A 27820-nucleotide genomic window follows, 5' to 3' on the forward strand; every position below is an offset into this window, starting at 1 on the left:
CTCTCTTCCTCCCTCTGCCTTGCCCTCCACGGCGCAACCGACCGCAACTCCGTGCCATCATCTCCCTCATTAGTGCCGTCCCCTCCCCGCCCCTCCGCCCCCCCGCCCCGGCCTTCACTCCCTGTCCACCCACCCGTGTTCCCATTTCGCTCCCCCTCCCCCCCTCCCTTACTCCTCCACTTTCATAAGAGCGTTGATCTCTATTAACCCATTGAGACCTGAAGCCGATTCTACATGTCTCCTAAATCCCAACATTATTCTGAAAAACGTATGTTTCCATATCAGTGGTGCTCAATCTTTTTCATGTCAAGGACCCCCAGAATTATATGTATTTGGCCGCGGACCCCCATCAAAATATTTTGTTCCAGGGACCCCCAGAAGCAAAGATTTGAGTTAAAAATGTTGGCTTTAAAAATATATATATTCAAAGATTTGCACACATTTTCACGATTTTTCAAAAATAGCAGATCTACAAGCTCGTAGCGCGGCACTCGGTGCCGCGCTATGAGCTTGTATATCTGCTATTTTTGAATAGCCTAAAGTGTAAAATAATGCTTTTTAGCTCAATCTAAAAATGATACAGTTCCAGGTCTTAATGGGTTAATGCAAGTTGCAGAATCAATCAATAAAGATAAAATTGCCCAATTTTAGACACTTATTACAGTCTCCACCTTCAGAGAGGAAGCTAACCACCCCCCCCACCCACCCCCCACCCCACTCCTCCATCTCTCCCGTCAGTCATCCTGCTCTCCACAAAGCGCTCAGACGAGAGGTTGGTTGTCTTCACAGGTGGAGGAGACCAGTGACTCTGCACTGCCTTTGTAGATGGGCTTCTTCTGGGAGTGGTCGTCACTGTAGAGGGAGGGAGGGGGGGGGGGGAAGAGAGGGAGAGATAGAGAAGAGAGAGGAGGGGGGGAGAAAAGGGGGAGAGAGAGAGAGAGCGAGTTGGAGGGGGGTGGAGTGGGGAGAGAGGGAGAGAGAGGGGAGGGTGGATGGGAGAGAGAGAGAGAGAGAGAGAGAGAGAGAGAGAGAGAGAGAGAGAGAGAGAGAGAGAGAGAGAGAGAGAGAGAGAGAGAGAGAGAGAGAGAGTTGAAGGGGGGTGGAGTGGGGAGAGAGGGCGAGAGAGGGGAGGGTGGATGGAAGAGAGGGAGAGAGAGAGAGAGAGAGAGAGAGTTGAAGGGGGTGGAGTGGGGAGAGAGGGAGAGAGAGCGAGAGAGAAGAGAGAGGGGTGGAGAAAAGGGGGGGGAGAGAGAGAGAGAGCGAGTTGGAGGGGGGTGGGAGGTGGGGAGAGAGGGAGAGAGAGGGGAGGGTGGATGGGAGAGAGAGAGAGAGAGAGAGAGAGAGAGAGAGAGAGAGAGAGAGAGAGAGAGAGAGAGAGAGAGAGAGAGAGAGAGAGAGAGAGAGAGAGAGAGAGAGAGAGAGAGTTGAAGGGGGGTGGAGTGGGGAGAGAGGGCGAGAGAGGGGAGGGTGGATGGAAGAGAGGGAGAGAGAGAGAGAGAGAGAGAGAGTTGAAGGGGGTGGAGTGGGGAGAGAGGGAGAGAGAGCGAGAGAGAAGAGAGAGGGGTGGAGAAAAGGGGGGGAGAGAGAGAGAGTTGGAGGGGGTGGAGTGGGGAGAGAGGGAAGGGTGAATGGGAGAGAGAGAGAGAGAGAGAGAGAGAGAGAGAGAGAGAGAGAGAGAGAGAGAGAGAGAGAGGCGTGATAATCATTAAATCGACCCGCCTCTGCACGGCGCACAGTAGGTGCACCAGGGAAGTATACAGTATGTGAGAAAATTATAGACTAGACCCTGCAACGATCGACCGGCACATCCGAGCCCGCCGACATACAAGACATGTACACACTGCACACACACACACACACACACACACACACACACACACACACACACACACACACACACACACACACACACACACACAGCTTTCCCGTACCACATTGGATTGAACATGCATGGCCACAACCATGCACACATCATCACACCACGTACGAGGCAGACGCCTACAGAGACGCTGAGTCGCTGGCGTCTGAGGGGGGGGGGGGGGGGGGGGTAGCCTGTAATGTGTCTTGTTCCAGGAGGCCACGCGCATGAAGAGGTTAACGAGCACATCCGTATGAGAGGTCACGGCACTGACAACTGACAAGGCTTGCCTCGCATACAGCTTTTAATCTGGGAACGCATCCATCTCTGTCATTTTTAGATTTCTTTGGGCTATTCAAAAATAGCAGATCTACAAGCTCATAGCGCGGCACCGAGTGCCGCGCTATGAGCTTGTAGATCTGCTATTTTTGAAAGATCGTGAACATTCCAGGGACTCCCCCCAGAAGCAAAGATTTGAGTTACAAATGTTCGCTTAAAAAACATATATATTCAAAAGATGTGTACAAAAAAAATTGCAGGTCTGCAAGCTCATAGCGCGGCACTTGAGCTTGTATATCTGCTATTTTGAATAGCCAAAGAAGACAGAGATGCGTTCCCGGATTGAATGGGTTAATGGACATGTTTCCTAATGTCAGTTATCACTGCAGGAGCTTTTCAATAAAATGTATTTTATTTATTAGTACTGTATTAGAGGCACTGCATTAAACTGGAGTTATTAAAGGGATACTTCACTTTAGGGCCGGGGACACATTTAAAAAAAATATTAAAAATAAATGAAAAAAGTTATGGAAAATTCATGGCCCCCTCACGCATTAGAGTGTCCTACTAATGCGTGAGGGGGCCATGAATTTTCCATAACTTTTTTCATTTATTTTTAATATTTTTTTTAAATGTGTCCCCGGCCCGAGAGTGAAGTATCCCTTTAACCAGGGCTTTTTCTGCAGAAGAGGAGAGAAAGGTGTGAAAGCCCAATGGAGAGTTGGGGGGGGGGGGGTCACAGAGAAGATCAAAGACGAGGGTCAAGCCAGTCGAGTCCACTGAGACGCTAATGTAGCTTTTAGAACACCTTAACTATACAAACCCTATAGCAACCATATTCTGGAGTGGACGTTCGGCAAAAAATAGCAGATCTACAAGCTCACAACGCGTCGCTTTGCTTGTAGATCTGCTATTTTCAGCAAAGAGATAAAGGGAGCGGACCCAAGAATAGACTGAGCCGGGGGGGCCAAGGTCAAGGGGTTTAAGTGGTTAAAGAACACACATGCGTGTGTGTGGGTGGTCTGCACACTTATATAAGAGAGCCAACGTTACAGTACTGTATGTGAGCAGACTCAAGCAGCCCCCCCCCCCCCCCACACACACACACACACACACACACACACACACACACACACACACACACACACACACACACACACACACACACACACACACACACACACACACACACACACACACACACACACGTACACATACACATACTGTACACACACACACAGTGGGTAACATCAGCCATCATCAGCACGCTTGTACACTCACAAACTCATGCACATACGCACAGTAACGCACACAGGGATTGGCCTTGGTGTGTCAAAGATGCCGGAATGAAATATTAAGGCAATAACCATACAAAATACTATGTATGGACAATTGCCGGATGAATGATGGAGTCTGGGAGAGGATAAAGCACTATAAACAATGACACGCACGCACACGCGCGCACACCCACACACACACACACATGCACACGTACATACAAATGGTAATGTGCACATGCAAAAATATCGCACCAGCACACATTCCTGTGTACACACACGAGGTGACGCGCAAACACACACACACACACACACACACACACACACACACACACACACACACACACACACACGCACACGCACACGCACACGCACACACACACACACACACAGTGAAATCCTCAGCGTTAATTTAAGTCCGGCTCGGAATGAAGGATTTTTTCACCGTGAACAAACACGGGTTGTTACCCACCGGAGAAGATGTTAAACATGTTTGTGAAAGAGATCATTACTAAAGATTAACCCTTTATGACCGGGGAACACATCTCTGTCATTTTTTAGATTTCTTTGGGCTATTCAAAAAATAGCAGATCTTACAAGCTCATAGCGCGGCACTTGTATATCTGCTATTTTTTTTAAACCCGTGAAAATGTGTGCACATTTTTAAATATTTTTCAAAGCGAACATTTGTAAAATATTTCGTTCCAGGGACCACCCCCCAACCAGAAGCAAAGATTTGAGTTAGAAATGTTCGCTTTAAAAAAGATTTGCGCAATGTTCACGATTTAAAAAACCCAGTGTGAAGAGAGTGGTGCCTTTCATGAGTTCATTTCGTTAGTTACTTTTTACAGACTTTGATGACTTCAAAGTATTTTTACTCATTTTAAGTACTTTAAAATGTTTTTACTGATTTTTACGTGTTTTTACTCATTTTAACATCTTTTAAGTGTTTTTACTCATTTTAAGTATTTTTACTCATTTTAAGTATTTTTACTCAGTTTAGGAACTTTAAAGTATCTTTACTAATATTTAAGTATTTTTACTCATTTTAAGTATTTTTACTCATGTTAAGTATTTTTACTCAAAAGTGTGTGTGTGTGTGTGTGTGTGTGTGTGTGTGTATAATTAGTGTAACTGGTTGCATCTTTGTGTTGCAATCAGCCGCAGCTGTTGAGGCTGTGCTCAAACATACAGAGAGGCCGTGCTCATACGGACGGACACACAGACAGACACACAGACAAAGTCACTCCTTGGAGTGGCTAGCACCACTCAAAAATAGCAGATCTACAAGCTCGTAGCGCGGCACTCGGTGCCGCGCTATGAGCTTGTAGAGCTGCTATTTTTGAATAGCCCAAAGAAATCTTAAAAAATGACACGGATGGCGTTCCCGGGTTGAATGGATTAAACACACACACACACACAGACAGACAAAGAACCCCCCCCTCCGCCCCCCCCCACCCCCCCCCCCAAGCGATATCCATCCATTTCTTACATGGGGCCCTTGCTGGTCTTGGCGAGCTTGGCCCTGCGGCACAGGAAGGCGCTCAGGGTGACGACGAGCAGCAGAAGTGCCAGGACGGTCCCCGAGGTCATCAGGACGAGGTACCCGTCACTGGTCTCCCACCAGCTGGCAGTCACTGAGGAGGAGAGAGAGAGGGACATGAGGAGGAGGGGAATAGAATTGAATACATCACCCGCAGGGCTGATATACCGGGAGCTATGGCGGGGGCCGGCGGCCGCTATACGCCTGCAGGCAAACACACTCTTCTGAAGGTGACATGTTGTTATAGAGAGGAAGACAGACTGCGTGGTACACACGGTGTTGAATAGGGAGATAATTATATGCTTAATCCATTACGACCTGGAACGCATTCTGTGTCGTTTTTAGATTTTAGCCATAACCAGTATTTCATACTTTGGGCTATTCAAAAATAGCAGATATGCAAGCTCATAGCGCGGCACCGAGTGCCGCGCTATGAGCTTGCAGATCTGCTATTTTTGAAAAATCTTTGTGAAACTTTGTGCAAATCTTTTAACGTATATATTTTAAAGGGAACATTTGTAAATCTTTGCTTCTGCTGGGGGTCCCTGGAACAAATTATTTTGAGATGGGGGTCCGTGGGTCAAATACATCACTTTGGAGGTCCTTGACATGAAAAAGTTTGAAAAAAACTGTTAGGATTTATATAGAAGACATTTGTAGAATCCCCCAGACGCAAAGATTTGAGTTTTAAAAAGTTTGCTTTTAAAAATGTATGTTCAAAGATTTTGCACAAATGTTCACGATAAAATAAAAAAAAGTAGATCTACAAGCTTATAGCGCGCCAAGCGCGGCACTCGGTGCCGTGCTATGAGCTTGTATATCTGCTATTTTTGAATAGCCCAAAGAAATCTAAAAAGGACAGAGACGCGTTCCCGGAATCAATGGGTTAATTTATAATCCGTGGTACAACAGCGGCTTGTGTAGAAAATAGCCACGCTACAAGCTCACAACGAGCCGCGTCGTGAGTTGCGTGCCTTTGAGCAGTGGTGTGTACTACCGTGTTACGCTATATACGTAGTGTGACCTGCAGAAAAGTTTCGTACATAAGCGCAGCCCTCCAGAAACCGTCCGAGGAAGCGTATGTGATACGCAGGAGGAGGGACTGGGGGGCAGCGAGAATGTAAACTTCAGTTCTAATAGCCTTTTTTCATGTGATAATGGTGGCGTCTGAGCTGAGTTCCGAAGTAATTCACACATGAACTACTTAACAATAGAGCGGTTATTTCATTCGGCAACCACACAATAAGGGAATAATTATAGTATGCCCTCTGAAAAAACCTAGAACACACCACTGCCTTTGAGCGTAAGTGTGTGATAAACTGAGTGCACTGCCACGTGTTTGTGCAGGGTTTAGCAGAGAAAACCTATTACAGAAAAATAAAATCATTACAATCTCCCAATGTACAAGACAATCAAAACTAAGAGACACGATGGGTATATGGAACCTACGTGCTACAACTGCTCTTCGGAGGACTTCAAGTTAACTATAGACCTAATGGATGGCTTGTGGGCAACTCATTCCACACATACTGATTGCACTATAGTATACTGTATTTACTATTTTTTGTATTAAATTAATTTCATGGCAGTTATGGTTTCATGGTCCATAATTGAGCTTTTTGATGTCTTCACATGCTGGGGAGCAACGTGTTATTATGTCTGTGGTAAGTCTCGCGTGGCCAGACTGTTGCCTTTCAAAAGGTTTTTCGCTCATACAGTTTGGGACTCGGACGCTCTGATCATGATGTATGTGAAGCCCTCCTCCCCACTTCCGTTTTTTGTCTTTACAGACGCGCAAATTTATCCTAATATAAATCCAAATCATCTAAGTATATATAGCTTGCTGCTTAGCAGAAATGGAAATAAAAAAAATAAATGTAAAGATATTTTAAAATATATTTTCAGCTTCCTCTCTCGGATGTGCCAGCTTCCTCTCTCGGATTTCGGGAGGTGTAGTTCCAGACTCTATAGGGCATAGAAGTGGCGGCCATTTTCTGGTTCCACTTCAAAATAGTCAATGCATTTTTCCCATTGACATTTCCAAAAATATTTATATCAATTATTTTAAGCCTAGAATCAAGCCATCCAGGGTCCTGGTGAATCATGACCATAAAACGTTTGATTCTGTGAAAAAGAAATGTTGAAAACGGCAAAACATAAATATAGTATATCATATAATTAAATTATTATTTTTTTAAATCACAGAAAAAAAAAATTTATGGTCATGATTCACCAGGACCCTGGATGGCTTGATTCTAGGCTTAAATGAATTGATATAAATATTTTTGGAAATATCAAAGGGAAAAATGCATTGACTATTTTGAAGTGGAACCAGAAAATGGCCCCCACTGCTATGCCTTATATAGCATTCTGAGATTGTGGAATAGTTTTCTGGCTATATGCGAGACTATGTCTGTGTACACCATGTTGGAAGTCGGACAAATGTTATTTAAATGGTGGTTTTTAGTGGTGATTTCTACCTCCGGCATTGAGGCGGAGGTATAGCAAGGACACGCCACCATTGCTCCCTGTCACTTCCAATGATGAGAAAGTGTTATTTCCACTATCTTAAAAAGTTATTACCTATTTAATTAGTACATGGGGCTTCCATGTGCCAAGATACGCGGCTTCGGCACGGAGAGCACTGACCGATGAGTCAATTGCGGCATTAATAAGATATCTTGTACCATAATAAATAACGTGCGCGGATCATGATTGGCTTAATTGTGGTTTCGGAGGTTGCATGATAATTTTTTTTTTTGCGATTGCAATCGTGAGGATTATGAATCTCGTCGGGTTGATTGGCCGGCGTTTAGAAAAAACCCAGAGCAATCATCTCAGGTCGTTGATAAAGATGATGAAGACAGATGAACTGCCCTAAATTGGATTAAGTAGTAAGGTTGTAATGAAATTAATTCTCCACTTGCAGAGGGTCTTGACTTTTCCCTGAGACATGAAAATGTGTCTCTCGCTCATAGCAGATTTACGTAAAGACTGTCGCTTCTCCTTAAGTCTCGTTAATACTGTAACCAGGTAATGCAAGGACAGATGTTGTTCACTTTTGCACAGAGACAGTATGTTTGTATGTATCGTCTTTTCCTGTGACGTATAGGCTGCGTCCCTGTGCATTAATTACTACGTTCTATCAAACATTTTGTAAAACTTTGTAAAACATTGTTTATTCAAATGGAGAGGTGTCTCTCTGTAGAAAAGAAACTCTCCATCCGTATCGATTCGAAATGCTTTTGTCTACTCAAAAGAAGATCTGCAATCAATAGGCCCATGGTGCTGTGAAACTGGCAAAAATAGATGCAGTCCAAGAGAGTACGTGCACACATCCAAACAGACATTTTATCAGGTGCAGTATAAAAGCTAGTACAACAAGAGACAAGCTAGGATACCTGCACAGTGTTCTGGGTGCTCCCAAAGCTACATTTATTAAGTCTACAATGTTTTGACCACAATGATTTTCGTAGGTAACCTACATAAAACATTCATGCGCCTGGCAAAAACCTTTCTGTACCGAATGTTCAACCACTTAAACCCTATATATCATGGGGTCTATACTAGGCTCCCTCCTTTTTTTCTCCCCCTCTAAACCAAATATCTTCTGCGAAAGTAGCTGATTTGATGCATCTTGACCAAAAATAGGCGAATGCTCGCCTATTTTTGCTATTTCCTATTATGATTACCATGGTAGGGATGCTAGGTTTCATGTGGTTAATACATTTCACTTTGAGAGCACCGAAAACACTGCAGATATTCTAGCTTTTCTCTTCAACTGACAAAAAAATAACGTAACATCAATGCTTGCTTTTCTCTCACTTTTTCCTGGTTTTCACAATGTCCTTCTGTCTGTCTGTACAATTTACTGATCTGATTGTCCTTCTGTCTTTCGGTCCTCATACATTTCTCTCCTCAGTGGGTTGACCAATCAGTATGAAAAGTGCACATCGACGGGCGTTGACAATTGGCCTATGCAGGGAGTGACTAAAAAGCCGTTTATTAGCATTCATCTGAGCTCTCACTCAATTAAGACTGCTGCGGGTGGAGCTGGGAGAGCAGTGCCAGGGTTAATTCATTGGCAGGTGTTTCCAAACTCCTTTATAGTCGCACGCTGTACCTGGGCTCAGGGCTATGAAGACAGCCCCAGAGAGAGAGAGAGAGAGAGAGAGAGAGAGAGAGAGAGAGAGAGAGAAGAGAGCTGTCTCAACAGTGCAAACTTCTAAAGGACTTTGATTTAAACATGGCAAGCAGCAGCAGACCCAAGGCTGGCATCAATAGTGTCAGCAACAACCCCACAGTAGCACTCACAGTGCTGCTGTGACATAACGACCAGTCGACAGACAGGGACTTTAATACAGCTATACGTGGTGGCCGTTCTCATGCATGTTTCTCCTCCGTGGGTTGGTATACTGTATCTTAACCTGTTAGGTTAATACAGGTTCCTCAGGCCATACTGTATCATTCTTAACCGGCTTAACAGGCCTGAGGTTCCGATTCTACAAAATGTCTTCTAAATCCCATAACAGTTTTCTGAAAAACCTATGTTTCTATATCAGTGGTTCTCAAACTTTTTCATGTCAAGGACCCCCAAAATGATATGCATTTGGGCCGCGGACCCCCATCTCAAACTATATTTTGTTCCAGGGACCCCCCAGAAGCGAAGATTTGAGTTATAAATGTTTGCTTAAAAAATATATATATTCAAAGATTTGCACAAATTTTCAAGATTTCAAAAAAATAGCAGATCTACAAGCTCATAGCGCGGCACTCGGTGCCGCGCTATGAGCTTGTATATCTGCTATTTTTGAATAGCCAAAGTATAAAATAATGGTTTAAGTGGTTACACAGATGCGTTCCCGGTTTTAATGGGTTAAAATTGATTGAAGCTTATTTTTTACTTTCCCCGGATATAAGCTGTTTATTCGGCATTTTTGCCCACAGGCTATGGGGTCTGTAGTGCGCCAGTCGTGGTCCCACGTCTATGTCTGCACATAGTTTGGCGCTGCGCGTCCCCGAGTACCAACTAGTCATTCAAATGGATTATTAAACTGCCTCATGGCTAAACTGTCGGTTCCTTTTTGAGTATATACTGTATGTTTCTCTTACTCTAATGGCTAACATAAAACGTGGGCAGGTTTTCCTCTCTCAATTTGTCCCTCATTATCACTACTAGTTATGATAGGTTGCAGTGGTGTAAAGTAGCTAAGTACATTTACTCAAGTACTGTACTTAAGTACAATTTGTAGGTACTTTTACTTTACTGGAGGATTTCCAATTTTCAATACTTTTACTTCTACTCCACTACATCTCAGAGGCAAATATTGTACTTTTATTCCACTGCAATTATTTGAAAACTAGTTACTTTGCAGATATAAATTATTACGTTATAAAACTTACATTAACAACTTTAGCCCTATTTTATACATAGGCTATTTGAAAATAGCCGATCTACAAGCTCACAACGCGTCGCAACGCGACGCGTTGTGAGCTTGTAGATTTGCTATTTTCAAACATTTTAGTAATTTGACTTTTGGTACTTTAAGTACATTTTGATACCAATACTTTTGTACTTTTACTCAAGTAAATTTTCAATTCCGGACTTTTACTTGTAACAGAGTATTTCTATATTGCAGTATTGATACTTTTACTTAAGTAAAATATCGGAGTACTTCTTCCACCACTGATAGGTTGTAAAAGGCAATATTAACGTCCATGTAAATGATATGACTGATGCGAAAGCCAGTACATTAATATTCAATATTTTCGTGAGCAGTGTGTTACTGGGCCTACACGCAACCATGGTAACACTTTTCTAGTCATCTCAAAAGGGATACATGTCACTGGTCTATTCGTGTCAGATATATTATGTCTGATCGTTGCAGTATTTTTTCAGTGTCTTATCGAATTCCATAAGAATTCAACCCGAGATTACATTTAAAGCACGGCACCTGGACACCAGAGCAGAACTGCTGTTTAAAAAGGAAAGAAACAACCAGGGCTCTCAGTTTTCCTTGATCAACGGGAATGTAATATGAAAACGGCGAGAAAAATCTGGGCACTCAGAAAAAAGGGAGGAAAAATGTATGATAAGCATTACTAAAAAATGGATTATCAAAGAAAAAAGTCAACATGTTTCAACCACAGAGGTTTTTCATGAGGACATAGTGACACAATATCATATCATAATATAATATCATATGATTGATTGATTGATTGAATACTTTATTAGCAGTTTGCAAAAAAAAAGCACAGGAAAGTACAGTTCAATACAAGGTCTGCTAAGAGGATTTTAAACCAGAGAAAGCCTATGGCTTGTTTCCATTTCATTCCTTTGTACTCAATTCATCGAAATATAATCTGCTATTGATCAGAGTCAGACCTACAGCATACAACAATTCGCTCTCTCCCCCAAGCCAATGCCCACTGAGCCACCAACACTGAGCTTCATAAAACCACTAAATCTGACCAACCTGCCCTGAACTTTTCACAGCTGAACGGCTTATTGCTATTGAATTTTAGATTTTCTCTGTGCTCTGACTGGATATTAAATTATTTTCAATTTTGAACAGTGCTGTGAGCACTGTGCTTGTTTTGACCTTTCTGTTGTGATGAGAATAATATCAGGTTACCTCATATTTAAAAATCATTTGTAAAAAAGAAAAATAAGCACGGCTTCTACTTAACACTTGACCAGCCGCTCCATAATCACTCTAACATTCTGCGATCAAGCGGATCAAGTATCAGACTCAGGTGATGTACAGAGTGCTTCAAGAACAGTTTTGTGCCATTATAACGTAACTGTCTTGAACAAGGCATACAGAAACCTGTGAAATGAGAAATCTGTTGTGCTTTTTTGGTATGTATCTACAAAGCATGTACAAGGGGGTATGTGGGGCTATATGTTTGTCACTGTCTTATAATGTTGAGCTGAGATCTAATCTTTCGTAGCAAATGGGGTGGAGGTAGCGGCGTATGGTATATTTATAAATAAAATAAAAAGATTTGCACAATTTAAACTTTTTAGTTTTCTCCACTTTTTCACTTTTTGTTCTACACAAGAACCAAGACCCAAATCCCCAATCCAACCAGCACACGGGGGTATTTCACAGTGTTAACCCATTAAGGCCTGAGGTTCCGATTCTGCAAAATGTCTTCTAAATCCTAACAGTTTTTTGAAAAAAACATATGTTTCTATATCAGTGGTTTTCAAACTTTTTAATGTCAAGGACCCCAAAATGTATATGTATTTGGCCGCGGACCCCATCTCAAAATCTTTTGTTCCGGGGAGCCCCCCCCCCCCCCAGAAGCACTCGGTGCCCGCGCTACAAGCTTGTAGATCTGCTATTTTTGAATAGCCCAAAGTGTAAAATAATGCTTTTTTAGCTCAAATCTAAAAAATTACACAGAGGCGTCCCAGGTCTTATTGAGTTAAAACAAAAGTGTCCTTTGAAAAGGCTTCCTAGGTGTTTTTTGCTCCGCTGTGTGTTTTCTAGGTATGGAGTCCTTTTTACCTGGCAGCACAGTGATGCTGATGGTACGGCTCTTGATGAGTGAGTCCATGATGGGGTGCTTGGCACGGCATGTGTAGTTCCCTGCCTCCCAGGCCTGCATGTCCTGGAGCTTCAGCTTAGAGGAGGGAAGGATCCAGTCAACACCCTGCAGAGAGAGAGAGAGAGAGAGAGTGGTGTAAAGTAACTAAGTACATTTACTCAAGTACTGTACTTATAAGTAAAAATTTCAGGTACAATTACTTTTACTGGACTATGTCCAATCGTCTATGCTTTTACTTTCTACTCCACTACATCTCGGAGGCAAATATTGTACTTTTACTCCACTGCAATTATTGGAAAACTTTAGTTACAAGTTACTTTGTAGATATATATCATTACATTATAGAACATACATTAACCACTTTAGCCCTGTTTTATACCTAGGCTATTTGAAAATAGACGATCTACAAGCTCACAACGCGTCGTGAGCTTGTAGATCTGCTATTTTCAAACATTTTAGTACTTTTACTTTTGACACTTTAAGTACATTTTGATACCAATACTTTTGTACTTTTACTCAAGCAAATTTTGAATTCCGGACTTTTACTTGCGTAACAGAGTATTTCTACATTGCAGTATTGATACTTTTACTTAAAGTAAAACATTGGAGTACTTTTCCCACCACTGGAGACAGACATGCTTTAGGGACAGACCGAGACAAGAAGATAATGACAGAGACGAATCAAAATGGCAGAGGGCATAAACAAGATATTTCTGTGTCGTTGACAGTTACTCGGGCAACCAAAACTTTCACAGCTACAAGCTGTAAATACATGAGAGACATAATGGAGAATGAAAGACAAGACAGACAGACAGACAGACAGACAGACAGACAGACAGGAAAGGCAATAGGGACTGTATAAATAGGAGACTTCCTTTATTGGCCGAGTTGTTTGTTCAGAGAGTCAACAAACTCCCACAGCTACACGTATCGCTTGTTCTCTTTGATCGACTGACTTGAGTGAGCGAGAGACGCAGAAGAAGCTATAAAAAGAGAGAAAGAGATTACCCAAAAAAAGAGAGTGACAGAGACAGAGACAGATGCCAAGAAGCAGATGGAGTGAAAATGCCATAACCAGTAAGAGAGGAGGGAGCCTAAAGAAAGGCGTCCAGAGCATGGCACATTTTCTCTTTATTGTCTGAGTTTTTTTTGCAGCTCTGAGAAAGTAAATGAACTCCTAAACAAGATGTACTTACCCAAGAGCACAAAAAAAAAAGATAGCAGGGAGGGGGGAGAGAGAGGAGAATGACTGGCCCAGAGAGACAGCCAAGAGAAAGCCAGAGAGATGCGGCAACAGAAAAACATCCAGAGAAAAGCAGACGGAAAAGAGAGAAATAACCGTTGCCAACTGAGTGATGTTGCGGGCCCTCTCAGGGCTATCTGCAATGTCCCACTAAAAAGGGTATTTACCTGAGCGGTAATCCCGTTGAATGGGCACGCACATCAACAACGAGGCAATAACCTAAATAAACGGCATCATCGGCGAAGAAAGAAAAGTACGACAACAACATGCCGTTAAAAACAAGAGATAATGAGATGGCGAGGGAATGGGATGAATTGTTGACACGGAAATAGCAAGAGCTATTATGAGATAGAGGCCCGGCACGAGGGGAGACGAATAATAGGACAACCACGCGTGTACTGTATTGCAAAACAAAACAAACAGGGAGAAAGTGGAAGGGAGAAAAAAAGACATTACACCATGCAAATGATTTGGCTCCTGTGAGCCTCCGCGCCTGCCAAGAAAGTCCATTTCAATTTGAATGGGTCTGAATTAAGAGGATTTCCCATAAAGGCCCAGGTCTGGCACAAGCAGCATTTTGTATGCAAATCCACTGACTCCCAAAGCGGCGGACCGGCTCCCACTCACTGTCATTACCGGGGGCCAACATGCCCGCGGCGCCTGTCTGTCAAATCGTCCGGTCGCCGTGGCCGTTTTCTGCCCCTTAGCTGTCCCTCACAAATAGTACATTTACGTACAAGCAGCTATGGACAGTGCACTGTCACACCAACATGCACACATGTGCTCATTATGTAAAACACACAGACGCAGGCACAAACACATACACACATACGCTCATTACAATCTTTCCTCCATTGTGTTCAATGTGTTATCTGTCGTATCCAGAGATTTTGATGTGATTTATGTAAACATGGGCACTAATAGATGGACGGGGAAATCAAGCATGCTTGGTTTAGCAAAGCTGCTGTGCGTCCAAGATGCACACGTCAGTCACATTCCTAATGAAAGGCATAGAGGCAGTGCTTGTATGTGTGCCGAGTAAAGATAATAATAATAAAACTGGCATGGATAAAATACACCATATAAGGACAAACCGTATTGGCGGTGTAAAATGTCCACTGAATTGGATTGGGACTTAGTAAGCCAACGTAAAACCAGATTAGAAGTGACCCTTTAACAAGTGTATTAACATATCAAGGTGAATAACAAAGGGAGGAAGTTGTCAATTATAGGAAACGTCAATTGCTGGAGCGTGATTATGTAATACCCCAGCCCCACCACAGGAGGGCAGCGTAACTCACCACACTCAACCACTTCACAACTTCACAAAGGAAGGTTCTTAATTCCCTTGAAAGGTGAGGCATTTGTTCATTTTGGTATAAAGCCCCCAAATTAATCTATCTACATCAGTGATGTCAAACTCATGATCCGCGGGCCATTTGCGGCTCGCGAAAGGGGTCCAATGCGGCCCCGGGACATGATTTTAAAAAAGCTAATAATTTATACTTCCTTCGAAAGACGTCGCCAGCAGCTACTTCAAACATTCACCCCTCCTAATTTTGGGGGGGGGGGGGGGGGTTCATTGGCTGTGGTCTAAATGCTAAACCAGTGTTTCCAGGGCGCCCAAAATAATGCCTGTTTGGACGCAATCTGGGAACCCATTCGGTGAGTTGGTCCAATGTGTGGTCTCAACTTGGTATCCCTATTTTAGGCATGTCATTATTATCGTCAAAAATAGTCAAATGAAAACATTTGAAATTATAACAAAAATAGCCGTTCTGTAAGCTCACATCGTGTCACAATGCGAGGCGTTGTGAGCTCGTAGATCGACTATTTTTGCTATTCTCTTACAAGAACTATTGTGTGTGTGTGTGTGTGTGTGCGCGTGTGCACACGTGGGGGTCTCAGCTCTCCTTTGGTCAGATGTAAGAAGCGGGGGCTTCAAGGGAAAAAAGGTTTTGAACCGTTGGTCTAAAACCTCATTAAAGCTGTTAATCCACAGTTAGTGGGCAAGCTGCTGTCCCCCCCATGCCGTCATGGGGGTCTCAACCAGACTATATAGGCTTGAATAGCCAACCAAGTCCAGAGGAAGAGAGAATGGTGATAGATAGGGCTTGAAAGCAGTGGTGGAAAAAGTACTCAAATGTTAAGTAAAAGTATCAATACTGCAATATAGAAGTACTCTGTGACAAGTAAAAGTCCCGAATTCAAAATTGACATGAGTAAAAGTACAAAAGTATTGGTATCAAAATGTACTTAAAGTACCAAAAGTAAAAGTACTAAAATGTTTGAAAATAGCCGATCTACAAGCTCACAACGCGTCGCGATGCGACGCGTTGTGAGCTTGTAGATCGGCTATTTTCAAATAGCCTATGTATTAAATAGGGCTAAAGTGGTTAATGTATGTTTCATTATATCATAATTTATATCCGAAAAGTATCTAGTAACTAAAGTTTTCAAATAATTGTAGTGGAGTAAAAGTACAATATTTGCCTCTGAGATGTAGTGGAGTAGAAGTAACAGCATTGGAAATTGGAAATACTCAAGTAAAGTACAAATCTTCTTTCTGCTTGAAAGAAAAAGAAAGGAGAGGGGGAGAAAGAGAGGGAGAGAGAGAGAGAGAGAGAGAGAGAGAGAGATCGGAACTGAATGGAACGGAACGACGTAAACAGTGTGCTTGAAGAGAGTGAGGGCCAAGGAGAGTGTCCGACAGAGAGACCCCGAGGCAAGCTAACAAGAGAACTCAGAGACAGAGAGAGAGGAAAGACAGAGAGAGGGGGGGGGGGCCTCCAGAGCCTTCATTTAACAGAGTTCAAGCCTCACCTCCTTTGACCACTGGTACTCCGGCTCCACCGATGACCTGCTGCTGCACTCCAGCTCCACACTGCCCCCTACAGGCACCTTCAGGTCCACCACGGCACCCAGGTAGCCCCTCAAGCCCGGCTGGTGCATGATGAGGTTTTCCATGTCTAGAAACAGAGGGGATGGAGGGAGAGAGAGAGAGAGAGGAAGATGAGTCATTACCAGGCCACTGATGGAGAAGAAGATGAGTCATTACCAGGCTCTGATGGAACAGGGGACTGAGTGTACCAGAACACTGGTACAGTGGTACACGCTGCCTTCCTGAGAAGACGGGGAACGTGCGTGTACATGTGATGATTGCGGTGATGTTAGCGGGTAAACACACCAGGCGGTCTGTAAAGCGTGTTTGAGAATCTAACCCCCCCCCCCCCTTCCCACCCCACCCGCCCGCTCGCAGTGTGGCGTAAAGTAACTAAGAACATTTACTCAAGTACTGTTACTTAAGTGCATTTTTTTTAGGTGCTTTTACTTTACCGGAGTATTTCCAATTGTCTATACTTTTACTTCTCAAGTCTCAAGAGGCAAATATTGTACTTTTACTCCACTACGATTATTTGGAAACTTTAGTTACTGGTTACTTTGCAGATATAAATGATTACATTATAGAACATACATTAACCACTTTAGCCCTATCTTACACCTAGGCTATTTGAAAATAGCCGATCTACAAGCTCACAACGCGTCGCGACGCGTTGTGAGCTTGTAGATCTGCTATTTTCAAACATTTTAGTACTTTTACTTTTTGGTACTTTAAGTACATTTTGATACCAATACTTTTGTACTTTTACTCAAGTAAATGTTTTATTCCAGACTTTTACTTGTAACAGAGTACTTTCTACATTGCAGTATTGATACTTTTACTTAAGTAAAACATTTGAGTACTTTTTCCATCACTGCCCGCACGATGGTTCAAACTCAAACCCAGCAGCGATCGATAGCAGTGATAATAGCCATCATCTTCTCACAGTCTTTAGAGGTGCAGTGTTGTGAATAATGGCTCATTTTCGATAGACGCCGGAGCCACGGCGCTCATCTGGGCTTGTGACTCGCTCCCTCTCGCTCTCTTTCTCTCCCTCCCTCTCTCTCTCTGCTCCTCTCTCTCTCTCACACTCTCTCGCCGACTCCCTCCTGTTGTCCATCCTGATCATTGGCTGTTATTGATCAGCCACACAGAGGCAGAGGAGCTTATCAAACGGAATTAGAGTCGATTGGAGGACTGCTGAGAGGATAGGCATAATCAGGCTGTATGACACCACCATGTCCGTGCCTGTGGTTTTAAAAGCAAGCACTAAAGGACTGATTTGTACTTAGTCGTGTGCTGGTGTCACGCTGGTGTCACGCATCGAAAATGGCAGATCTATAAGCTCGCAACATGAGCTTGTAGATTGTCTACTTTCGATGTGCATTCATAATAAACTCAATCGATCATAACATCCTTAACTGCATTCAGTTTATCACACACACGCACACACACACATTTTCTCTCTCTCTCTCTCTCTCTCTCTCTCTCTCTCTCTCTCTCTCTCTCTCTCTCTCTCTCTCTCTCTCTCTCTCTCTCTCTCTCTCTTTTGTAGTGTAATGCATTATTTCAGCCTATATTATAGTGACACTATGTAACTTGCATGTCCTACACCAGATTCAAACCTGGCTCCCCCACGCAAGTGCAGCATTTTTTTTTACCACTTGAGCTAATAGAGCGTGCGTTCTTGCTCAGGGGAGAAATTCAATTCTGACCTTCAGGTAGGTACCACTTGTCAACCTGTAGGTAGTGGACAAACCAGACCACTGGATATAAACGTCTCAAAAGAAGAGCAGACCAATTACCACCCCCACAATAAGTGTAAGTTACTGTCCATTACGCAATCATAGTCTACCATACAGATTGGTCAAAATAAAATTGTAGGCTACTCACTAAAACAAAGTTTAACTATTTAACTATTCATGTGTTTTTTCCATCCCTCGCCGGGCAGAAAGCAGTGTCCACCATGTCTGACAGATTGACACTCCCTCCCGCCGTCTGCATGGGCGAGGGGAAAGATCTCAGAATGTCAAGACTGTCTATGCTGTCAGCTTGTTTGTTTTTCCCCTCCATGTTCTTTCAGGTGGTTTCATGTTTCCTTCCTAGTTGGAAAGGGTATAGCAGTATACGCATCGCCATGCCACCAACTTCTTCCCTTTTCAGAGGATAAAATGCAGGCTGCGCTGTGATCCTCGTCAGTGCATTTCACAGTTAGGCACTGCCGTGGTTTGGAGTGAGTATATCCGACAGACAGGATAGACAGACAGACAGCGATCAAACTTTGTAACTTCTAAAATGTTCATTTCTCTTTGTCTCGCTTGAAATCGCTGTTCTGCAGAACTCCGACGAACAACTAACTAAGTACATGTACTCAAGTACTGTACTTCAGTAAAATGTTGACGTATTTTTTACTTTACTTGAGTATTTCCAGTTTTCAGTACTTTTACTTCTACTCCACTACATCCCAGAGGCAAATACTGTGCTTTTACTCCACTACAATTATTTGACAACTTTAGTTACTAATTACTTTTCAGATATAAATTATGATATTATGAAACATACATTAACCACTTCAGCCCTATTTTATACCGAGGCTATTTGAAAATAGCAGATCTACAAGCTCACAACGCGTCGCAATAGATCTGCTATTTTCTAAAGATTTCTATGCATTTTATACATTTGAAAACTTTGTGAAATGGGACATTCTGCATAAGGAGTACTCTCTACTTTTGGTACTTCAAGTACATTTTGATACCAATACTCTTGTACTTTTACTCAAAGTCAATTTTGAATTCCGGACTTTTTTCTTGTAACAGAGTATTTTTTACATTGCAGTATTGATACTTTTACTTAAGTAAAGCATTTGAGTACTTTTCCCGCCACTGTTCTACACACACACGCTTTCCCTCTCGCTCTGCGTCGGCAGACTCTGCACTCACAATGCACCGTGATGTTCAGGACCTCCGAGGCGTTGCCGGCATCAGACACGCAGCGGTAGGACCCGCCGTGGTGCTCCGTGATGGGGCCTTCCACGAACAGCCGGCCTTCCTCGCGGTGCGAGAACAAGGCTCTCCAGGGCCACCAGCATCGACCCATGTACCAGTTATCTTCATCCGGCAACTGAATCCAGAGGGACTGGAGGTGGAGGGAGAGGGAGAGGGAGGGAGAGGGAGAGAGAGTGGAGGGGGCAGATAGGTATGCAGACACATGTCAATAAAAGGTGATTACTTTCCAAGGATGGCCTACTTGACACGTCTCTTTGGGCTTTCTAAGTAGCACTAATCTGATAATCATTGCTTCATCATGTGCCTTGATCAAACATGCAGATGAAAACTCTACATAAATGTGCTCTATGAGAGAGTAGTAACAGAATAACAGAATGATGTCAACAAAACTAGGTAGAAGTGAACCACGAACTACATATGGACATACGTTGTTTTTGGGGGGACTTTTTATGCCTTCATGCAGAGAGGGTTAGGCAAAGTAGGCCGACAGGAAACGGGAAGAGAGACGGGGGGGGGGGGGGTGAGACGGGGCGGGGACATGCAGCAAAGGACGCCGGGAACGGGAGTCAAACCCGTGACACGCTGCCACGCCGGAACCGCAGCCCCAGGGTGCCCGGACCGCCACAGCACAGGCCATGTTAAAAATGTTCAACAATAAAAAAAACTACAATCTAACATTTATTTTTGCACCATCGTATAATGAAGTATAAAATAGGCCTGTAAAAACACGTTAATCCCATTTCAGGTACACAACAACATGATCCCAGTACTTCTTTGATTACTCCATCCTGAACCAAAATACTGAGAGAATGAAGAATTGAACAGCAAGTCCTTAAAAATAAACAAAAATAGTTTTAGACACCAGAACGAGGTTAGATGGCCAAACAAGCACAACATGATACTAAACTCTCAAATCGTACTACTGTGTAGTGAAAAGTGGGGACAAAACCCGTTGGTTTGACGCAACGGGTGTGAGAATGCCTTGACAAGCAGCAGTGTTTTGCAGTCAGTAATGAGAGACAGAGTCAGACAATGTGGAGCCTGTTCTCCTTATCACTAGTGCTTACTTGTAGACCAGTCTAGTGTCTTGAAAATGTTGCTGAAGAGAAAACAGTTTACTGTAAATAGAAGTCTTGTTCAATGTGAAACCACGGTTTGGACCACGGTTTACTTACCTTTTCTATGATGTTATGATATCTTAGGATGAATGCTACAGCTAGAAAAATGTCATAACTTCATCCCGGGTCCACCACAGCTTAAAACGTGCACCAATAGGCGTATTTGCGTTAGATGGCGTATTTTAATAGCTTTTTTTTGGTTTGTTTTTTTGGTGAGATCTGACGTTCATAGTGACAGAACACTATGCAAAAAATAAAAAATTAAAAAAAATAAAAAGTCTCTCTAGACGAGATTTCAATCTCAAGATTTCTATCTCGTCTAGAGAGACTTCCGTTTATTTTTATTTGCATAGTGTTCTGTCACTATGAACGTCAGATCTAAAAAAAAAAAGATATAATAATATGAATGCAACTATGAACACTGATGCTTCTTAAGAATAAACGACGTGCTGTCATGGCAGTTTGACTGAATGTGAGTCACACATGTTAGTGATTTCAACATTAGATCAGGGAGTGCTGTTTAATCGGGCAGAGGAGCGTGTGTTTTGGCGGCTCAATCCAGGAACGCATCTCTATCATTTTTTAGATTTCTTTGGCTATTCAAAAATAGCAGATCGACAAGCTCATAGCGCGGCACCGAGTGCCGCGCTATGAGCTTGTAGATCTGCTATTTTTGAGAGGAAATCGTGAAAATGCGTGCAAATCTTTGCTTCTGGGGGTCCCTGGAACAAAATGTTTTGAGATGGGGGGGGTCCGCAGACAAATACATATCATTTTGGGGGTCCTTGACATGAAAAAAAGGAGAGTGGAAGAGAGACCCCCGAGGCAAGCTAACAAGAGAACTCAGAGAGAGGAGAGGAGAGACAGAGAGGGGCCTCCGTCCAGAGCCTTCATTTACAGAGTTCAGCCTCACCTCCTTTGACCACTGGTACTCTGTGGTTCCACTGAGCACTGTTTAGAGTACTACTAAACTGTTGGGATTTAGAGGACATTTGTAGAATCGGCCCAGAAGCAAAGATTTGAGTTAAAAACTGTAAAACAAAACATGTATATTCAAAGATTTGCACACATTTTCCCGATTTTTCTAAACAATTAGCAGATCTACAAGCTCGTAGCGCGGCACTGAGTGAGCTTGTAGATCTGCTATTTTTTTAATAGCCCAGAGATGGGGGCGGTCGAGTCAGACGCAAGATTGACTTCCTCTGACCCTGTAGTAGCCTTGTGTTTTAGCACACTCACCGTCTTGCGGAATTCAAAGTGGACCTGGCTCAGGTTGAGTTCAGGGCCAGAGACCAGACAGTCCAGGACCACCCTCTCATACCGCAGAACCGGCTGGGTGGGTCCCTTGATGGACAGGGTGGCTAGTGGACAGACAGACAGACAGACAGACAGACAGACAGACAGACAGACAGACAGACAGACAGACAGACAGACAGACAGACAGACAGAGAGACAGACAGACAGACAGACAGACAGACAGACAGACAGACAGACAGACAGACAGACAGCGAGAGGAGACAAAGACAGACAGAGATATTCAGATTTTGCATGTTAAGCATTTAGCTGATAATCTTATCCAGAGGAAGTTGCAATGCCTATATTACCAAAATTATATAACAGCCCCGCAAACGAGTACAAGGCTCATAGCTGCAGTTCTCAGAAAAATACATTTAAAAAATATATTGTGTAAGGGAGAAGCGTTGCTACCATAACAGGTACAAAAGCAAAGAAATGCAAGTGAAGGAAAAGGAGTGGGGTAGATTGATTGATTGATTTTATTTGACAATTTCATCTTAAAAAACATAGGGCTCTGCTGAGAAAGCTAAAACAGCGCCCGTACATAAACAAAATAAAAAAGTCAAGATAACACAATACATTTTCCACTGTGGTCCCTTAGGGACGGGGGTTGTGGGCAGGACAGCAGTTCTACAACGGCAGGAATGGCACCGTAGCATACAATAATATTATATACCATAATCACCTGGGTCTACACACAGCCGCTCAGTATGTTATTTATATTGACCTTTGTTTAACCAAGAGGAGAAAAAACAACACTAAGATTAAACAATCTCTTCTCTAAGGAAGCCCTAGTCATTTCTAGTAATTCTACCGTAGGCGGAGACGTAACCATGGAAATAGTCAAACCTATGATCATATACAGTCTCTCACAGGGCTATCGTCTACCCAGTGGAATAACATTGAAATTAACCCATTAAAACCAGGAACGCATCTGTATAATTCTTTTATTTTAGCTAAAAAGCATTATTTTACACTTTGGCTATTCAAAAATAGCAGATATACAAGCTCATAGCGCGGCACAGAGTGCCGCGCTATGAGCGTTGTAGATGTACTATTTTTGAAAAATCGTGAAAATGTGTGAAAATCTTTGAATATATACACATTTTTTACTCAAATCTTTGCTTCTTGGGGTCCCTGGAACAAAATATTTTGAGATGGGGGTCGGCGGCCAAATACATATCATTTTGGGGGTCCTTGACATGAAAAGGTTTGAGCACCACTGATATTGCAGAATATTTTTTTCAGAAAAACTGTTTCAGAAAAAGACATTTGTGGAATCGGCCTCAGGTAGATAGATGTTTATTGATCCTGGGGGAAATTCAGGTGTCGTTGCAGCAGCAGTGCAGTATAGAAAAGCTACACAAAGCTACCAAACGACCAAGTGTACGTGGCCAGGCAGCTACATTGCTGCAGAGTCATTGTTGCAGTGTGTTGCTCAAGCCACACACTGCGTAAATGAAGAGGATAGTGTTACACATCAGGGAAATGCTTTGCAGCATGATTGATGCTTCACTGCGTCATTGGAGCGCTGAAAAACCTTGATGCCAGCTATACATTTTTTTTGTAGCGCGTCACACCCATCATGCAAGTGTCCGTTTTTTTTTTGGTTTGTAGCTTCATGTCATTGGTAGCCTGTTGCTTTGTCGCTGCTAGTGTGAACGCAAAATCAGATTTAAGGGGGCATTAAACTCAGTTCAACACTTCTGGAGTTATTTTCACCCATACTAACAACTAACTAACTGGTATTTTAACCAGTCGTTCCATACTTTGTGTGCACTGACTGTGCACTATATAGGTAGTTTTCAAGTTGCTTGATTCAATATTTAGTTTTTTGATTTTCATTTGCTCAGATAAATAGCCAAATAAAAGCCAATTCAACTTCAAAACACGTCCCTGGTTCTGATTACTGATTGTCCTATACTGAATGGGGAGACCTTCATTTTTTTCATTTGTTATTTCAATATATTCATATTTTCTGTAATGTAATGTTAAAAATAAAAAATGTTGAAGGTCTCCCCATTCATTAGAAGAACAATATCAGTCACCAGAACCAGGGTCGTGCGTTTTCAATTTGTCTAACGTGGAGTTTGAAGTCAAATGGGATTATATAGGAGGGGGTGTGTCTGATCAAACAAATCTAAATATTGAATCAAGCAACTTAAAAATGGTCTGGGGTACTCACACAAGTCAGAGTAGTCATGAAAATGACTCCAGAAGTGAAAGGCCATTTTAATTAAAATACACATCAAAAGTGTGAAACAGAATGCACAAGTTTTATTATTTATTTTGGCTATTGATTGCAGCATGGATCAGCACTGGCAGTGCATATGGGGTCAAGGGGAAAATCATTGACTTGTTTTAAAGGCCCAAATTCAGGATCGTGTTGAACAAATACATTAAGGTTATATTCACATACATTCTTATGATTGATGATTTGTATACATCATGGATTGATGATTTGTACATGAAAAACCCCTCCACAAAATACCTAGTCTTATAATGTTAATCCTTCTATGAAGAACTGAGTCAATCACCCAGAGAATTAAAAACATGTTTTCACTTCTATTTTCATTTGGTTTATATTTGGTTCACTTGCATTGTGACTTCAAGTGTCAACGCCCCAAGCACATTAACCCTTTAAGACCGTGAACGCATCTGTGTGTCATTTTTAGATTTCTTTGGCTATTGAGTGCCGCGCTATGTAGCTTGTAGATCTGCTATTTTAGAAAAATCGTGAAAATTCGTGGCAAAATCTTGGATTATATATTTCTTTAAGCGAACATTTGTCAAATATTTTATAGTTTCAGGAACCCCCCCAGAGGCAAATATTTGAGTTACAAATGTCCGCCAAAAAAAAGGAAAAAAAATCTTATATTTGCACAACTTTTCATGATTTTTCAAAAATAGCAGATCTACAAGCTCTTAGGTATGAGCTTGTAGATCTGCTATTTTTTAATAGCCCAAAGAAATCTAAAAATGACACACAGATGCGTTCCCGGTCTTAAAGAATTAAACTACAGTGTTCTTGTGATTAAGTGTAAGTTCAAGCGGGTTGTTTACTCCAGACAGCAACCAGCCACTTCCTCTTCCACTGTGCTTTGTTTCACGATAGAAACTGGAGCTCTGCCAAATACACCCATTGCCAAGCAGTGTAAGCACCACCGACTGACCACAACACTGTGGTTCCCTATTGGCCCGTACACAAACATAAACACAGAATGAATGCACTTGGTTGAGAGAGAGAGAGAGAGAGAGAGAGAGAAAGAGAGAGAATCAATTTAATCATATATACTGTATGAGTGTGTGTAGTATATAGCAAGGGCTGGCAACCTTTTCAGGCATAATATGATCACTTAGCCGATTTCCCAAAGCTGGCGTGTCCTCCCCAGTGCCAGACATTGAAAACCACCATTGCTTTTATGACTTATTATAGACTGCTAATTAGAATAATACGAATAATTATATAAGCATAAATAGGGCTGACCTTCAAAGTTTGAGCTCCCATGGAGCAACGTTTCGAATTAATCTAAATAATCGACGATGGAGGGGGGAGGGGAGGGGAAGCGCATAATTTAACCACTTACAAGCTTAAAATGAGCTTAAATGAACAGCTATATCTGCAATTTTGAAGTACAATAGTAAGCTTAGGTGGTTAATAATAAAACCAAACAAAGAATGAGTCACTCAACAATCTAATATGGATAATATATAAAGGTCAAATAAATTCTGATATGGGTGAAATGTTTTATGTTCATCAAACAGCAGTGCTTAATAATGTTTTTGTTTTTTTTATCAAGTCCATTGCCCAGTCTGATCACCTGGTATAATAGGTGGTTGCCCACCCCTGGTATACAGTAAATGATTAAATAGAGTTAGTCTTAAAGCTGAATTCCCCTCACAAACACACACTTCCTGTTTACATTTCTCAGTAATAAGGGGAAATCTACCTTGATGACGAACATTTTACATGTTTCCCTAAAACATGGTTCTCTACCATGGAAATAGTCAAACCTATGATCTGAAGTCACTTAATTAGAGTCTCTCACAGGGCTAACTTCTACCCAGTGGAATAACATTGAAATTAAACTGTTCCTCATTTTGCTGGGGACCCCCAGGAACTCCCTTGTGGACCCCTGGACCCAACTTTGAGAACCACATGACATGCCCTAGAATGCAACAGACAGGCAAGCAGTATGTGGCAGGTAGGATGACAGGCTGGCACAAACTGACCACCATATATGGCAGTAAGTAGGCAGGGTGAACGCACACGCCCGCACCCACACACACACACACACACACACACACACACACACACACACACACACACACACACACACACACACACACACACACACACACACACACACACACACACACACACACACACACACACACACACACACACACACACACTTTTAAGTAAAGTAAAGTATACATGATTAGAACATGCTCAAACATGCTCAAACACAAGTAAGGTCTATACGTCTACAATTGCTACAAAACCTGTATATCCAGTCATATTGGGCCATAAACAAGAAGTTGAAGGATCAAATTAAGTCTGATAATGATGTACAGTGCATGTTCACATCATGTATACTTACATTACTATCTTTCTAATATTTTTTCAAATTTTACATCGAGGTGCCCAGATGTCCCTAGTGCCCACCTATCCTGCTGTAAGTAGGCAGAGCTCACACACACACACACACAGACAGACAGACAGACAGACAGACAGACAGACAGACAGACAGACAGACAGACAGACAGACAGACAGACAGACAGACAGACAGACAGACAGACAGACAGACAGACAGACAGACAGACAGACAGACAGACAGACAGACACACACACACACACACACACACACACACACACACACACACACACACACACACACACACACACACACACACACACACACACACACACACACACACACACACACACACACACACACACACACACACACACACACACACACACCAAGACAGATCGAAAATACAGAGTAAACAAAATGCACAGTAAGGGATTGTGGAATAGGACCAGCATAGACATCCAACATGATCACATGTGTGCTGTGTGCACCATATTTACCAGAACTGGCGTGGAACAGTGCAAGAAGCGTCAAGATCCCCACGACTTCTTTCATGACTGCAATATCCAAGAACAAAGATAGTACAGTGTTGATCTTTCTTGTTTAAACTGGTATGAAGTGAAAGTATGACAGTATTTATTCACAGCCAGCGGGGGGCGGGGCTCTCTCTCTGTTTGCAGAACCCTCTTGATGTGAATGTTTATGCAGGTGAACATCGGGCGTTGCCATGTCCGCTTATTATAAGCGACTTTGGGTTTATTTTTCTGTGAAGTTGCTTGTAAATATTGGTAGTTGCAGTTTTTTGGGCTTGTTAACAACGTATAGTTGCTTTTTTGGGCTTGTTTCACAGTTGTTGTTGTTTTTTTAAATCATTTTAACCAGTGGTTCTCAAATATATTCATGTCATGGACCCCCAAATTTATATGTATTTGTCCCCTACTAAACCCCCATCAGAAAATGTTTTGTGTCAGGGAGCCCCATACCAGATTTGTGTTGTTAGAATGTTTCAAAGTTTTTTTTTAAATAGCAGATCTACAACTCCACAATGTATTGCTATATTGGCTATTTTCAATGTATAGGCCTACAGTAATATAGGTTTAAGTGCTCATAATGGCCTACAGTGCACTAGTTGCTTCTTTTGGGCTTGTTTTCCTAGACCTGGTT

The 27820-nt window shown here is 42.4% G+C and overlaps 1 protein-coding gene across 1 annotated transcript; it reads right to left on the reverse strand.

Moving 5' to 3' along the window:
* Positions 1-710: 710 nt before the first annotated feature.
* On the reverse strand, positions 711-27314 carry LOC308084273 (uncharacterized protein). Its single transcript, XM_080426838.1, has 7 exons — positions 27157-27314; positions 22001-22122; positions 19578-19773; positions 16581-16726; positions 12475-12619; positions 4907-5051; positions 711-852 (listed from the first exon to the last, which is right to left on the reverse strand). Exons 1-7 carry the CDS (start codon positions 27209-27211, stop codon positions 762-764), a joined length of 900 nt encoding a protein of 299 aa, XP_080282964.1. The 5' UTR covers positions 27212-27314; the 3' UTR covers positions 711-761.
* Between the last annotated feature and the right edge of the window lie 506 nt (positions 27315-27820).

This window comes from Gymnoscopelus braueri (genome assembly GCF_963280865.1).
Source record: "Gymnoscopelus braueri genome assembly, chromosome: 4".
NCBI classification, from domain to species: Eukaryota; Metazoa; Chordata; class Actinopteri; order Myctophiformes; family Myctophidae; genus Gymnoscopelus; species Gymnoscopelus braueri.

Bases quoted from the DNA above. Each gene is read 5' to 3' on its own strand.
- LOC308084273 (XM_080426838.1), bottom strand. From the start codon at position 27,211: ATGAAAGAAGTCGTGGGGATCTTGACGCTTCTTGCACTGTTCCACGCC. The intron at 16,727-19,577 runs GTGAGTGCAGAG...CTCTGTTTCTAG, and splicing joins CCTGAACATCACGGTGCATT to ACATGGAAAACCTCATCATG. The intron at 5,052-12,474 runs GTAAAAAGGACT...TCTCCTCCTCAG, and splicing joins CAGCATCACTGTGCTGCCAG to TGACTGCCAGCTGGTGGGAG.